Source organism: Bombyx mori, chromosome 20 (genome assembly GCF_030269925.1).
Source record: "Bombyx mori chromosome 20, ASM3026992v2".
Taxonomy (NCBI): domain Eukaryota; kingdom Metazoa; phylum Arthropoda; class Insecta; order Lepidoptera; family Bombycidae; genus Bombyx; species Bombyx mori.
This window is the reverse complement of record NC_085126.1, coordinates 9254947-9271939: the sequence shown is the minus strand read 5'-3', so window position 1 is coordinate 9271939 and position 16993 is coordinate 9254947. Positions and strand designations below refer to the sequence as shown.

The following is a 16993-nucleotide window of genomic DNA, read 5'->3' as shown; positions in this document are numbered from 1 at the left end:
GCGTACTCGCACAACAAATAACAATGCAAATGTTTTCAAACCACTAACATAGATAGGGTTACCTTGAATCCGTATATATTTGGGTTAATTGCTTGGTTTGTGTCGTGTATAGTGCAGCTCACAAAACTGTCCACCTTTAATAATATTATATTTAAATAATATATTTCTAAATGTTCTAGTATATTCAATAAATTATCCCGTTGGGTTGTGGTCACCAGATTCACCATCGTCTTCATGCATTTTGTTCAGACTACTGGTGGTAGGATGTCTTGTGAGTCCGCACGGGTAGGTACCGCCACTCCGCCTATTTCTGCCGTCAAGCAGTAATGCGTTTCGGTTTGAAGGGTGGGGCAGCCGTTGTAAATATACTGAGACCTTAGAACTTATATCTCAAGGTATGTGGCGGCATTTATATTGTAGACGTCTATGGGCTCCGGTAATCACTTAAGAACAGGTGGGCCATGAGCTTGTCCACCCACGTAAGCAAAAAAATGCACAAAATAACACCGCCGCCGCGCCGATAGCTAAGTATCTTCTTTAATATTATAATATGACTGCAAACCGGAAGCAATAATTCCAGATGAAGCTATATTTGGATCGGAAAGAGAATGCTTTTGCGTGAGACGTCTCCCCTTGCATCTACTAATTCAAATTGACTTTGTCATAATAATAATAATAATAATTGCATTTAACTTTTATTGGCATTGTCACTAACTGACAATGACGATAACTTCAAACCGTGACAAGGATTTTAACGAATTTAGGACAGAAGTTCAATTATTGCCTAAAATTTATAATGAAAAAAAATACGTTAAAAGTTATTTTTGTTATTACAAATTGTAGGCATCTAGCTAGCTATTACCGTTATGTTATATTCAGCCGTTTATTTATTACTTCATCCAATTTTCTTTTCGTAAATAATTAAGAGATTGATTTTCCGTGTCGACACGATCACAAAGAACCACACAATAAGAAAAGTTGAATGTCTAAACATGGTTTTCACTGCAATAAAAGTCGTATTGAAAGCATTCATAATTATAAGTTTGAATTTAGTTGCATAAGTAGTTACTACGCGATGACCGAGCATTTCTCGGTTTTTTTTTTGATAACGCCATCTTGTTGTGTCTTTAAAGCGGTTAGTTGCCCTCAATTAAGAAAGATAGTATTATTATTCGCCAACAGATGTCGGGGAGAGTTGATTATTGAAAACACGAATAAAACAACATTTTCTGAAAATAAATCGTAGCTAGATCGATTTATCGCCCCCGAAATCCCCTGTATACTAAATTTTATGAAAATCGTTGAAGCCGTTTCCGAGATTCAGATTATATACATATATATTAATATACAAGATTGCTCGTTTAAAGGTATAAGATAAAACAAAGTACACTGTTAAGACTACTACAAGTCATTTGAATTCCTTTCATATGTTTGTGAATTGTCGTCGCCTTATGGAACTGAGAACTTCATGCCATCTCTGTCACACGTCTTTACCTTTTAATTGGATAACGTCATGTTTGCATCCTTTTTTGTTGTTTGACCTTCATTTCCAATTGATGGTTTCTCACTTAGTCAATCCCGAACGGATTTAGAGTTTTCTTCATGATATCACTTGCTGTCAATGTTAGTCAACATACACCTTTACTGATGGTAGGTGAGTCCGCACGGGTAGGTACCGCCACTCCGCCTATTTCTGCCGTGAAGCAGTAATGCGTTTCGGTTTAAAGGGTGGGGCAGCCGTTGTAACTATACTGAGACCTTAGAACTCATATCTCAAGGTGGGTGGCGGCATTTACGTTGTAGATGTCTATGGGCTCCGGTAATCACTTAACACCAGGTGAGCCGAGAGCTCGTCCACACACCAAAGCATTAAAAATAAAAAACCCATGTTGCAGTGCCAATTTTACCGTTGTTAATTTAACGACGAATCCTGTTATGTCTGTTCATTTACTAATAGCTCGTCGACCGACATTGGCATGTGTAAGACTCGTTCTCACAAATAATGATCAAAATTTAAATGCAGTTAATGATTTATCTGTTCATGATTTAAATAGAAATAATTATTATTTTAATAATTGGGCCTTACTTTAATTAGTTTATTTAATGCTCTAACTGTATTTATACAGTGATCATATTCCCAAAAGTTTGGACGGAAAAGAACGTAGACATCCCCGGTAACCGTACTCGTCGAACTCGACAAAGAGGTCGACGTGCAACCTAACCCATGCATCATCCCGCTGAGTTTCTCGCCGGATCTTCTCAATGGGTCTCGATTCTGATCCGGTAGTAGATTCATTCGCGAAGCAATTGCTCTTGAGTTGTTAGGTCTCCTTCGGAGGCGCTCAGGCAGTTGTTAGCAAATTCCACCCCTACTGGCTGAGCCTTTTCTCGCCCACCTGTCCTGGTGAAGCTGGAAAGGCCTCCGGGCCACCAGTAATCTTTCAATCATAAAAAAAAACCTAGACATGCTTAGGTACTTTAGAAATTATGGATATTTTTGTCCTGTGTTCATTCGTCTTTTTCTTCTTTCTTCCCTATTACTCTCGGCTGGGGTGTACGGCTCGAACCAAAGTGTAGTCTTGGTGGTAGTCTATACCATGTGGTCCATGCCACCCATGATCGAACACTGTGGAGGAAAGTCACGTGTGGTCGCGATCCTCAGCGCTGAGGGAACGATGAAAAAGAAGAGTGAACATTGGCATCGTCTATCTAAAATAAACGAACGGAATCGCGGGCAATTGTTTTTAAGAAAATCACTGATTATTTGTAAAATAACAATTTCTCGACCTTGCTTCTGAGTGTTTATCGGAGCTCAATTTGAATAGCCCCGCCCGCCTTGGCATACAAGGTCAAAGCCCGAATTTAATTGAATATGCAATTTCGAAAAGGGCACATGTCGCATATTTTGTCAAATACGTTTTTTCATATACATGTAGTGTTGAGGCTTACCTACACCCGTTTTATAATGATTCCAGTAATTTTCAATTGCTAATTAACACTAAAATATATCTCAAAAGTAAATATTTTAAACTTTACACTGCTTTAGGAAATAATCGGTTTTGAAGTTATACTTCTTTAGGCGCGTTATGAAAAATTGATGAGAGAGAAATGTTACGAAGCGCGCGCACCGTGACATAAAATTAACAGAATGAAGTTGCCCACTAAATCGCTCATTACTGGTGGTAGGACCTCTTGTGACCCTGCCTATTTCTGCCGTGAAGCAGTAATGCGTTTTGGTTTGGGTGGGGCAGCCGTTGTAACTATACTTGAGACCTTAGAACTTGTATCTCAAGGTGAGTGGCGCATTTTGTGGATGTCTATGGGCTCCAGTAATCACTTAACACCAGGTGGGCTGTGAACTCGTCCAACCATCTAAGCAATAAAAAAAAAAAACAAAAAAAACGACCGACGTAACTTGGCGAGTCTGAATATAGCCGCAGGTGAACTTTCCGAACCGTACCGAGAATTACCGAATTTATACGATGTCAAGAAAAGGGATGTCCAACATGCGTGTTTGGGGATGTTGTTGAAACAGTTAGCCTTAACTATTCTTAGTTTAGTAAATAGTAACGTTGCGCCGATATTATTTATATATCACTATTATCACGGTTTTGTGAGGACTACGTAAAAGGTCAAGGATAATACATACAATAGCCAATTGCTTAACAAATGCCGCGGCTACTAGGATTGTACTATTTTCTGATTCCATTGTAAACCATAGTATAATAATTTTAAAATAATAAAATTTTATTGCTTACTGTTTTCTTGTTGACTGTTCTTTACGGGTGTGACAGAGAAGGCGCATATAGAATCTCTAATTAACAAACAGAATTGTAAACTAGCAAACTGCAATTGATCTCCTGTAGCTTTATTATCATCTTTTTTTTGTTCCTGAAATGGGTGGACATACTACAAAACAAATTTAGGTTCGAAATTCTTAACAAGATGACGTTCCTTCAACGTGGAAGTGTTTTTTATTATTTATTTATTTATAACTTCTTATACTAGAAAGTATAAAGGCGGACTTAATGCCATAGGCATTCTCTAACAGTCTACCTTAGGGGAGTGCAGAGATGAAGCTTGGTAGGTGTAGTGTGAAGGTGATATTACTTAAACATATATTATGTGTATATATAACATACATAATACATAGTACTTAAATAAATACATATACATAAATATATACATATAAAAACATATATAAACAAATATTATCAATTAGATGACTCTGCTAACTCTCTGAGAAACAGTTCTCGAACCTTCGTCTTAAACGCTTCACGTGTAGTGGCCGACCTTATTGTAAATGATGCGACAAAAAAACCAGGAGCGTAACGACAAGTTCTTTATTGGTACGAGAAAGCAGAACGCGGGTAGAAATGGCTGACAAGGCTTGTTTTGTTAACACTATCCCCCCTTCGTTGGCTTTGGCTAGTGGCGGTGGCGGAAGGGGGCGTATTAATGCGTGGCTTGGAGGCATGGCTGGTGGCAGGGCATGGTAGCTGACGTCACGTCCGTTACATGTTACAAACACGTTGGAAATGTATTTAAAGAAACAATGTTACCGTCGCAATGCTCTGTACGTGTACGAAGGAGGTACAAATGATCAGGACGTAGCGTGTTGTATCATTTAAGGCCCAAGTTTGTTGTATTTAAAGCTAATTGTTATTGGTGGTAGGACCTCTTGTGAGTCCGCAAGGGTAGGTACCACCGCCCCGCCTATTTCTGCCGTGAAGCAATAATGCGTTTCGGTTTGAAGGGTGGGGCAGCCGTTGTAACTATACTGAGATCTTAGAACTTATATCTCAAGGTGGGTGGCGCATTTACGCTGTAGATGTCTATGGGCTCCAGTAACCACTTAACACCAGGTGGGCTGTGAGCTCGTCCACACATCTAAGCAATAAAAAAAATAAAAAAATTCGTCGACTTCATTCAATTTAATAGTGAGCGATTAGTACTTGAAGGCATGATCAGTGACGGATTTAGGCTTGATGCCGCCCTAGGCCCTGTTAGGCTAGAATAAATTTTATTAATTTTGATCCAAATTTTTTTTATTTTTTTTTTAAATATCTTTATTTCTTCGAATATAATTTTTAATTATAATTAAATAATATTACAGACATTAATAAGTAATAAACATTAGACAAATAAATAATATTTTTTTAATATTAATCTTTCTTTATAAAAAATAATCTGAACTCATTTTGAAAGGAGACTGTGTGTATTTACTTTTTTCGTAAATTTTGCCGTATCTCAAATCATGTCGCCCTAAGCCCGGGCCTCGCGGGGATAGGCGTTAACTCGTCACTGGGCATGATGAAGGTACAACAAGACCGCGCGATAGATCACGGTTACAATGTAGCGACCAAATAAAGGCAGCTCTAAACGATTCCGTCAACGGCTGTACAAGGGGCGGCACGTGAGGAATGGCGATTGGCGACGTCTGTGAAGCGTTTTTTTTTATAATTGAAGGATTACTGGTGGCCCGGAGGCCTTTCCAGTTTCATCAGGACATGTGGGCGAGCAAAGGCTCAGCCAGGAGGGGTGGGATTTGCTAACTGCTGCCCGAGCGTTTCCGAAGGAGACCTAACAACTCAAGAGCAAATGCTTCGCGAATGAATCTACTACCGGATCGGAATCGCAATCCGCTGAGAAGATCCGGCGAGAAACTCAGCAAGCTGATTCATGGGTTAGGTTGCACGGCGAACTCTTTGTCGAGTTCGACGAGTACGGCTACCGGGGTCCCTAAGCCTGCTCCTAGTGTTAGACCTGAAGGCGTCTAATGCAAAGGTTATTAGATCTGATGGATCCGTAAGGACGTGAACTCTTGAAGCGTACTTAGCCCCGAACTAATGACCACGACCGCTTTGCCAAGAGTGCAAATGACTGATGACTTAGCGTCACCCGTTTGACCTGTTTCGTTATTAGTGCACTTATCAAAGAGCTGTGCACAGGAAAAATATAGTTAAATGTTTATCAAACGCCGACCTTGGTGGAGTGTGTGGTGTGTGCTCTTTTTGTATGTGTATGCGTGTGTGGGTTTATGTGGTGTGTTTGGTAACGCAAATTATCGTCTGGAACATTTCCGATTCCTTGATGTGTTGAATGCAAATTGTTTTTGGTGCTTGCTGTAAATGCGATTGGTTTGTAGTGTAGGACCGTATGCTCCGGTCATAGTTCTCGTCGAACCCGTCGCTTGCGACGAAGGGCTCGTCGATTAAATTAACCCTCAGACACAGCCCACTGAGTAACGAAATCTTTGAACCTCATTTTTACTGGCATCAAAACGTCCGATTAACTTGAAAAGTTGCACACGCATCAAGGACCGATAACAGTACAATAATTCATTAAGTTCATTATAATATGTCTATCAATATCAGAACAGGATCAAAAAGGTGAAAATAATTATTAGTTCGGTTTGTTATTGTAGCGTATTTTTTGTTGGTTTTATACTGCATGTATTATTTTTTTCCTGTTTTTATTATTGAAATGTTATCGAAGTTTAAAGACGCTGTGACTATTCAAATTATTACCCATTAAGTTGATATGGAATAAACTCTGATGAAGTATAAGTTAAATAGGAAATGGTATAGTAAATGTTAGACTACCCTCTAACATAAACGCATTGTTTTAAAGTAATCATATCGATAATCGGTCCATTCCCGATTCTGCGGACCGAATGGAAAGCACTCGACGTCGCCCAAAACTAGTGTTAATTTCGGATACTCCAGATCCACTAACGGTGCTTTTAGGTACCTCAAGCATCGGTCATCGTTCTCGTTGAAACCGTCTCTTGCGAAGAAGGGCTCGACGAGCAAATTAACCCTCAGACACAGCCCACTGAGTTTCTCGCCGTATCTTCTCAGTGGGTCGCGTTTCCGATCCGGTGAGATTCTGCGAAGCATGGCTTTGCTAGGGTTCGTGTTAGCAACGTCGTCAGGTTTGAGCCCCGTAAGCTCACCTACAAGCTCGGCGAATCTAGAATAACCCCTCGAGGTTACCAGAATAGGTAGGGAAAAAAGACAATCGGTGGGCCACAAAAGTACTGGAATGGAGACCTCGTGATGGACGTCGTAACGTTGGCGGACAACCACGGATGTGGACCTGGTCAAAATAGCTGGTGGTGACTGGATGCGAAAGGCAAGAGACCGAAAAGAATAGAGTGCATATGAATAGACCTTGGGTAGACACGGGTCGAAGAAGAATCACATGGAAATAACAAATATAATATGAGTTCATTGTATATATAGCACACCCACGACACCACGCTGTGTACGAATGCAAGTTGGAATCCACAATAAGCATTATATTTATCTTGACGTAATTTAAAACGTGCTATATCTCGGCGCTGCGGTGTTTGGATTGTGCAGACACTGCCGCGTTGAATATTAATATTTGGTGTGTAATTTTGTTGGTCTCTATCACGTGAAAATGGTTTTGTGCGTCGTGATGTGACTTATGCGGAGGCTTTGGGCTCTGTTTGCTTGAGCAATGAACAATTACTAATTATAACCATAGTATTTTTTATTGTTTTGATGGGTGGACGAGCTCACAGCCCATCTGGTGTCAAGTGGTTACTGTAGCACATAGACGACATCTACGACGTAAATGAGCCACCCACCTTGAGATACAAGTTCTAAAGTCTCAAGTATAGTTACAACGGCTGCCCCACCCTTGAAACCGAAACGCATTACCGCTTCACGGCAGAAATAGGCAGGGTGGCGGTACCTACCCGCGCGGATTCAATCTCTCTGTTTAGTTTGATAAACCAAATTATTTAAGGTCCGTTTTTAATAACAAGGGTGTTTTAGTTTCATGTTATCACCGGAAGCGACACGTGCACGTTTTATAACGAAGACACATCTAGGCTAATTCAAGTCTAGATTAAAAATAGATCCTGGGCAATATTTAAATAGAGCAGTTAGGAGAAATATTCTAATGTATTTTATTGTTTATATTTTATTGTGTTCCGTGTATGTTTATTGGCGCCGTTCGCGACGATGTCTGTTTGATTTTGATAAGCGCCTTTCGAATAATCATGGGTGGGTTTTTTTATTAATAAACTAGCTGACCCAGCAGACTTTGTAGTGCCTCAATCGATAAATAAAAGACCTAAACTTTTGTATAAAATAAATTTAAAACAAACAAAAGGAATCCGTCCGACGGGGGACACATCAAAGGAAAAACAACATTGTTATTTTTATTTAATTCCGAACATGAATATGAAATTATCTAACTTTTAAACCTTCTCTGGACTTCCACGAATAATTCAAGACCAAAATTTGCCAAATCGGACCAGCCGTTCTCGAGTTTTAGTGAGACTAACGAACAGCAATTAATTTTTATATATATAGATTTGTGGGTATATATAGATAGGTATACTCGTAAATGTGGCTAATAATAGGTCTTGATGTCACAGAATGTTATGTTTTATTGCAGCCTTAGTAGTGGTAGCAACTTTTTTATTGTAATTGGTGACTGTTATGATAACGTAGAGATTAAGCCAGATAATCTCGTAGAATTTTTTTAAAGAAGTGATTCTTAGATTTAGAAGTCGTCGTGGCCTAAAAGATAAGACGCCCGGCGCATTCGTATCGATCAATGCCAGTATAGCTGTGTTCGAATCTCGCAGGCGGGTACCAATTTTTCTAATGAAAGACGTACTTAACAAATGTTCACGAATTATTTCCATGATGAATAAAAGTCAATGCCGCGAATATTTTTAATTTGTTTAATTAGTGATGATTTTGTGAGCCCGCTCGAGTTGGTACCACCACCCTGAATATGGTAGAAGCAAAAATGCGTGTTGGTTTGAAGAGTGAGGCTGTGATGCTGTCACAAGATGGGTAGACTTTACTTTGTTGTCTACGGGTTTTTTTTTTATTGCCCTTGTAGGCAGACGAGCATACGGCCCACCTGATAATGAGTGGTTACCGTCGGCCGTGGACTTCAGCAATGCCAGGGGCAGAGCCACGCCGCATTCCGACGCTCCGCACTTTATACGCATTAATAGAGAGTCGATCTATCGACGGTTCGCTCTCTAAGGGTTGGTTGGTGTTAGCATAGTTGTATTTCTATGAAAACCATGAGTTTCTGTAATTAAGGGCTTATAAAGGCAAAGAATTTTTTCTTTGATTAATCTTTTAAAAATCATTTTATAATACATATCCGTTGTTTCAAAACCTAAATTAAAATCAATATATAGATCAACAATGTGGATTATATGTATGTATTTTTATAATTAATCTAACTCACGGGCTAAACCTCTAGAGTATTGCCTACACTGGCCCTAGCAAGAGCAGTACATTACAGAATCTACGACCGGATCGGCAACACGACCCACTGAGGAGATCCGGCGAGAAACTCAGTGGGCTGTGTCTGAGGGTTAATTTGCTCACCGAACACTTTGTCGCAAGCGCCGGGTTCGACAGAAACAGTGACCGGTGCTTGAGGTACCTAAAAGCACCGTTAGTGGATCGGTAGGATCCAAAATGACGTGTTTAGAGCGACGTCGACTGTTTACCATTCGGTCCGCAGGATCGGGAATGTAGTTTCCGGCGGGTACGACATGAGGGTTTTCGTGTCGCGCCGCTTTTTCGAAATGGCGCCCTGATGTCGACTGTAAATACTCACTGATGGAGTTCAATTCCAGAATGTCGTGAAGATTCACGTTCCTCACGAACCACGGTGCTCCGACGGCTATCCTGCTGTTTAATGACTTGAATGGGTTTTAAATTAGTGCGAGAAATTAGGATGAGGAGAGCGGAAGACCGGGCCCAGTGGTGTAGATTGAGAGAGGCCTATATCTAGCAGTGGACGGCTGTGGGCTGATGATCATGATGACGATGCGTAACTAAACAATTCACTAGCATAGGACGTACATATGCAATTTTTGTACAGAGTCACCTTATTATTTATTATAACGGCCGTCTGGTGTAGTGGTAAGTGACATGGTCATTACACAAAGGGGTCGCGGGTTCGTATATATTTGTATGATAAATATGAAATGTCTTTTCCAGGGTTATGGATATATATTAAATATGTGTATGTGTATGTAATAAAAATCTTGCATTTATTTCGTCATTTGGTACCTGTAACACAAGTTTTTACGAACTTAGCACTGGACCAGTTAACGTGGCGTGATTGTTAGTAAATATATATTTATTTATTTATTATTACGATGGGACAATTTACTTCGCTTGTAAGTCATCGGATAGAGCGAATGCTCGTGTGCCGATTTCGACTTACTAGAGGTCCCGCAGTCGTCGAAATTCGACTATAATTAATTGGAATTGTAAGTTTGTACACTATTATGATTGTATTTTATACTTCTATAATCACAAATTTCGCCAAGACTACATTATAAAAAATATTAACAAAGACAAACAATATTTAATCTCAATTTGACAACAGACGTCAAGAACAAAAGTTTGACAATAAATAGTATGCATGCGTGTGTGCGTCAAATACACGGTATGTAAGTGTGTGTAATGTTTTCTTTATTGATTTAATGTAGCTTTTATGCAATATTTTAAAAAAATATTAGCATTGTGCACTTCTTCTCTATATTCTTTATCAGTGTGGAAAATTTCACACTCCTCCGCAAATTTCGTAAAAAGGGATACAAAGTTTTTGCTTCACGTATTAATATATAGATAATAAAAAGTCGTGTGTGTGTGTGTGTGTGTGCACATGTCACGTTTTAATGAATTTATACGCTCAGCTGACTTCGTCTTGCCGTCTCAGCGTAGACGTAAATATAACAGCGGACCGTCCAATGACCTCGGTCAGGTAGCCACGTGCTTTTGTTACGTAAAGCCGGGCCGGGCCTATTAACGATTTTGTTCGATGTTAAAAGTTAAAGTGACTTCCTTAAACACACTGTTGTATTCATAAAATAATATTTCGGCAAGGACGGCAAACCAAATTTAACCATTTATCATGATAATAAAATCAATGTCAAATGTATCTTAATTTGAAAATTGTATGTAATTAGAATTAAAAAAAAACAAAAATAAAAAAATTCATCTAAAATTGTAGCAAAGTTAAAAGAATAAGCTTTATTACAAACTAGCGACCCGCCCTCGCTTCGCTTCGGAAACATTAAAACACACATGAAACCAAAAAAATTAAATGAATTTTTTTTTTTAAAAAGTAGCCTATGTTCATCAGGGACAATGTCGGCTTCTAATGGAAAAAGAATTTTTCAAATCGGTCCAGTAGTTTCGGAGCCTATTCGAAACAAACAAACAAACAAATCTTTCCTCTTTATAATATTATATAAGTATATAAGTATAAGTATAAGTATAGATATAGATTCACTAAATATCATAATATCGAGTGGTGAAAGGCTATTTGTTTTAAGTGACATTTCGCTTTCGCTTAATGCGTGGCATTTATCTTTGTTTTTTTTATTGCTTAGTGGGTGGACGAGCTCACAGTCCACCTGGTGTTAAGTGGTTACTGGAACCCGTAGACATTTACGACATAAATGCGCCACCCACCTTGAGATATAAGTTCTAAGGTCTCAGTATAGTTACAACGGCTGCCCCACCCTTCAAACCGAAACGCGTTACTGCTTCACGGCAGAAATAGTCAAGGTGGTGGTACCTATCCGCGCGGACTCATAAAAGGTCCTACCACCAGTAAAGGTTGTAATTAAAGGTTCGTTTTGTTTGGTATTAGCATCAATAGTTCGATGTTTATAATTGACGACACATATATTTATTTTGGAAAGTAGCTTGAATATTACATAGAAACTAGCTGACCCGGCAAACATTGTTTTGCCATATATAAGATTTCTAGGGAATTTCCAGTGTAGAAAAAAAAACTAACTTATTGTAAGTGTGTAAGGATGTGGTAAATGAGTGAAAGAGGTATGTAGTGCTGTGAACGATGAGGGAATATATAATAAAAATAACAAAACCTCATTCAACCACATAATACCTCATCATTACAAAAAAAAATGTCCAAATAAAAAATAATATGTTAGGGGTGGACAACCCTAATCACTTAGGGGTATAAAAAATAGATAATAGCTGATTCTCAGGCTTACTGAATATGCATAAAAAATTTAATGGGAATCGTTCAAGCGGTTTCGGAGGAGTATGGGAACGAACATTGTGACACGAGAATTTTATATATTAGATTGACTAGATACGCTAATGAAATGCATGTGTTAGTTTTAGTCGACAACTTTATTATTCGTATAAAAGTCACCGTTTCCAACAGACCCAATTCAATTTTAATTATTCGCATGATAATTTTATGATGCTACCGGAAATAGAGTTATCAATTTAAAATTCAAATATGTGTACAAGGAAACAGATGTGGTCTTGACGAGTATGTATTATGTTTCATGTATAAAGAGAGAGAAACAGGTAGAGAGGGAGAGATTATGAAAGATATATTTTTGATGTACGTCTCTTATTATTGGAATGATTAAATAATATAGAATAGATAAGACGTCCGGTGCATTCGTGTTGAGTGATACACGGGGTGTTCGAATCTCAGGCGGGTACATACCAATTTTTCTAATGAAATACGTACTCAACAAATGTTCACTATTGACTTCCACGGTGAAGGAATAACATCGTGTAATAGAAATAAAACCCGCAAATTTTAATTTGCGTAATTACTGGCGACAGGACCTCTAGTGAGTCCGCTGCTATTTCTGCCGTGAAGTAATAATGCGTTTCGGTTTGAAGGGTGGGGCAGCCGTTGTAACTATACTTGAGACCTTAGAACTTATATCTCAAGGTGGATGGTGATCTAGTAACCAATTGACACCAGGTGTGAGCTCGTCCAACCATCTAAGCAATAAATAAAAAAAAAAGAAATTGGGGAGGATTAGGACCTCGGTCTTCCTCTTCTCCCTCTTGTTCACTGAAGGTGCTGGAGTCCTACATAACCCGGTCTCTTACTCCCCCAACCGGGATATCGGGAAACGGATTCCCTAGCTTAAAAAAAAAAAGAATTCAAAAGTTTTTTTTTTATTGTTTCAGTGGTAAATAGCGGCGGTCTCCGTCGCTGGTCGTAACATGCGTTCGTTGTTGGCTTACTACGCGGACGCGGTGATGTCGGTGGCGGCTAAGGGCGCCGGCTGCGCGCTCAGCTGCAGCGGCAGGGGCGACTGCATGAACGGCACCTGTCTCTGCGAGATCCGGTACTCGGGCGAGGGTTGCGCCGGACCTAACCTGCCGTATCATGCGTGTGAGTATTAGTATCTTCGGATTCGTCTTTCATCAGTTTAACACATTGACTGGTGTGTAGGTCACCGGTGTCCTACGCGGCGCACTGAAGTAACTATGTCGATTTCTGTTACTAGGCGCCTGGATTGCCTAACTTTGCCTCCTTTTGTTTGTTAATGTATGTTTTAGTCTTTTAGGTCTCTTTTAAATATATTCATTCTCAGTATCTTCGGATTCGTCTTTTCCAGAGTCTACTAGATATTCCGAGATTTCGACGTAATTACTTACGTAGGGCACCGGTGACCTACACAGCAAACAAAGGGTTAAGTGAACTATACTTGAGACCTTAGAACTTATATCTCAAGGTGGGTGGCGCATTTACGTTGTAGATGTCTATGGGCTCTAGTAACCACGTAACACCAGGTGGGCTGTGAGCTCATCCACCCATCTAAGCAATAAAAATAAAATAAAAAGGACCTCTTGTGAGTCCGCATGGGTAGTTACCACCACCCCGCCTCTTTCTGTCGTGAAGCAGTAGGTAATGCGTTTCGGTTTGAAGGGTGGGGCAGCCGTTGTAACTATACTTGAGACCTTGGAACTTATATCTCAAGGTGGGTGGCGCATTTACGTTGTAGATGTCTATGGGCTCCGGTAACCACTTAACACCAGGTGGGCTGTGAGCTCGTCCACCCATCTAAGCAATAAAAAAAAAACGTTGCAAGACAAAAACAGTTACTTTTTTTTTGCAGGTATTGGCGGTGTTTTCCTCGTCGTCGCCTTCGTGTGCGCCGTCCAACTGATGATATGCGTTGTCACGGAGTACAGGAAACTAAAGGCTCCGACTTTCCTGAGGGCTTGCAAGGTCACGACCCAGAAGATGCTGTATCTGGTCGCTTTCCTCGCCTCCCTGATACGGGGAGCTTACTTCGTTTCGCCGGTAAGCTTAAAAGTCAGACGTCTTCATTATTAACTGGTCAGCGTGAAAATACATTTCGATGTGTGAGCGTAGGATTAATCGTACAATAATTGGGGTCTTCGAATCCTGGAGATATGTCGCAATTTTTCTAATGTGGCACCTTTAGAATTATAGAGACCCATTTCGAAATTCTTGAATTTCAACTTTAATTGAATATGCAATTTCGAAAGGGGCACATTTCTGAAAATGTAAAATGTTCAGGAAATGAAAAAAAAAAACTGATTATTTTCTAAAGCAGTGTAAAATTTAAAATATTAACTTTTGAGATATATTTTAGTGTTAATTAGCATTTGAAAATTACTGGAATTATTATAAAATGGGTGTAGGTAAGCCTCAAGACTACATGACTTTATATGAAAAAAAAACGTATTTGACAAAATATGCGACATGTGGCCCTTTTCGAAATTGCATATTCAATAAAAAAATGGACCTAGAGCGAACCTTTTCAGGGACTCTTAGTAATCAAATGACCAAAAGTAGCTTATAAAGGGACAAACTTATCCATCGGTCTCTTTCACTCCGTCCCCACCTCTACCTCTTTTTGGTTTGAGAACTTTAATCATTGTATTCCAAAACACACATTTTTTGGGGTGCGTCTTTATAATTCTAAAGGTGCGAAGTCAGCTCACTGAGTTTCTTTCCGGATCTTCTCAGTGGGACACTGAGAAGCACTGTTCTCGCTAAGGCTAGTGTTAGCAAATTATCTCAGGTTCAGCCCGTGAGCTCACTTACCCGTCTGCGTATAGCTGGAATAGCCTCTTAGGCTACCAGAGGATTGGTAGGGAAAAAAGTAGTTTCAGGACGTAATTGTCTCGCAACGAAATATCTGAATGGTACTGTATACCCTATACAAGTGACTCATCATATGTGAAATATATATAACCATTTCTTTGCAGTCTGCTTTTCAAGAGGGATGGGCGACCAGTCTTCTATCGGCTTATTATCCCCTGTTGATGTCTGGATCGTCGCTGATCGTGTGCTTTTGGGCCGAGGTGAGTAAATATAAACTTTAGCGCCATCTAGCGTCAAACATAGGAACATTGTGCAATTACAGATACAACTTTGAGTAGATTAGTTTTAAGTTGACAGCGAAGGATGGTAGATGGCGCTTTCACAAATGGTTCGCACGTTGAGATTTACTCGCGAGATGGCGCTACTTTGAACTCAGCTCTAAAAAGAAAATCAATAAATTGAATAATTATACACAGGTTAGAGCCCCGTGAGCTCACCTACTCGGTCGGTTACGCTAGCATAGCCCCTAAAGCCTACCTACCTACTAGGCAAAAAATGAAAAATTTAGATCTAGAATATGCAGGTATATATGTATTATTAGGTCTCAAGGTAAAAGAAAAACAAATTTGACTTCGTGTATGACGTCTCTGTGTTCCAATACAACTTAAACCTGTGAACGCTTATAGTGAAATAGCTCATGGAGAAATAATACAATGAAAAATTTTATATCAATTTCCTCTCCTCCTTGTGTTTACATAGACACCGCCCACTGAGTGTCTCGAAGGATCTTCTGAGTGGGTCGCGTTTCCAATCCGGTGGTAGATTCTGCGAAGCACTTCTCTTGCTAGGGCCAGTGTTAGTAACACTCCGGTTTGAGCGCCGCGAGCTCACCTACTAGCTCGGTGAATCTAAAATAACCCCTCGAGGTTACTAGAATAGGTGGGAAAAATATTGTGTCGATGATTCTCAATGCTGAGGGTCATGACTTCCCTTCCAGCCCTCCTGGGCTGCGTGGATGACATCGCGGACTGAGTTGTTGAGAGTAGGACGTATTCAGTTTGACCGGCGCATTGGACTCCTTCTTCTGGAAGCCTTCTTGCAAATACATTGCAGCTTTTCTAAATTGCCACCTCTTATGTTAGCAATGTGTGGTATTAGTGTATTACTGATGGTAGGACTTCTTGTGAGTCCGCACGGGTAGGTACCACCACCCCGCCTATTTCTGTCGTGAAGCAGTAATGCGTTTCGGTTTGAAGGGTGGGGCAGCCGGTTTAACTATACTTGAGACCTTAGAACTTATATCTCAAGGTGGGTGGCGCATTTACGTCGTAGATGTCTATGGGCTCCAGTAACCACTTAACACTAGTTGGGCTGTGAGCTCGTCCCCACATCTAAGCAATAAAAAAAATAATGTTATATATAAGTATACACAAAAAAGTTGTAGAGTTTGTGAATATAAATTTTTTAGTTAAATAGGTTTTAAAGTACAAACAACAAATTATTTTAACTCACGTGTCATCGGTCTTGACCGTGTATTGTATTTAAAATAATTGTAAACCACAGAAATGTAAGGACGCGTGCAGACTTTGATGTTCCTAGTTATTTCATCGATGAAAGTCGTCGTGGCCTAAAGGATAAGACGCCCGGTGCGTTCGTATCGAGCGATGCGACCGTGCCGGTGTTCGAATCCCGCAGGCGGGTACCGATTTTTGTAATTAAATGATGTCCAGTGAAACTCATGTCCAGAATGACTTGCACGAACTGCAACGTGTGATCAAAATCAAACTTTAAAATAAAATTTTACTATTAATCATTACTACTATTATACCTACTAAGATTATAAACGCGAAAGTTTGTAAGCAGGAATAGCCCCTCGTGGCTACTAGGGATTCTCAAGTACACAATGATGTCCAAGATATTCCGGCTATTCCTATATAGTTATCGTACTGTAGGAATACCGTGTTATAAAAGGGTTTTAGAGAATTTTTCTTTTCGTTACCGTGTTATATAGAGGATTACCTGTAGTTAAAGTACTCGATAGGGCTATATAAATAAACATTTGTTTCTGTGTATGTTTAGTACAATTGTCGGCGCTTCG

At 39.7% G+C, this 16993-nt stretch overlaps 1 protein-coding gene across 7 annotated transcripts in view; it reads left to right on the top strand.

The window, feature by feature from the left end:
* The window catches only part of LOC119631020 (uncharacterized), a 106924-nt gene that overhangs the window by 28893 nt on the left and 61038 nt on the right, over positions 1-16993 (top strand). For all 7 annotated transcript variants that reach the window (XM_062674414.1, XM_062674410.1, XM_062674416.1 and 4 more), the window contains exons 2-4: positions 13002-13209; positions 13937-14124; positions 15060-15155. In XM_062674414.1, coding sequence (XP_062530398.1) covers positions 13038-13209; positions 13937-14124; positions 15060-15155 — 456 coding nt within the window. In that variant the 5' untranslated portion in view covers positions 13002-13037. The remainder of the gene's footprint in view (positions 1-13001; positions 13210-13936; positions 14125-15059; positions 15156-16993) is intronic.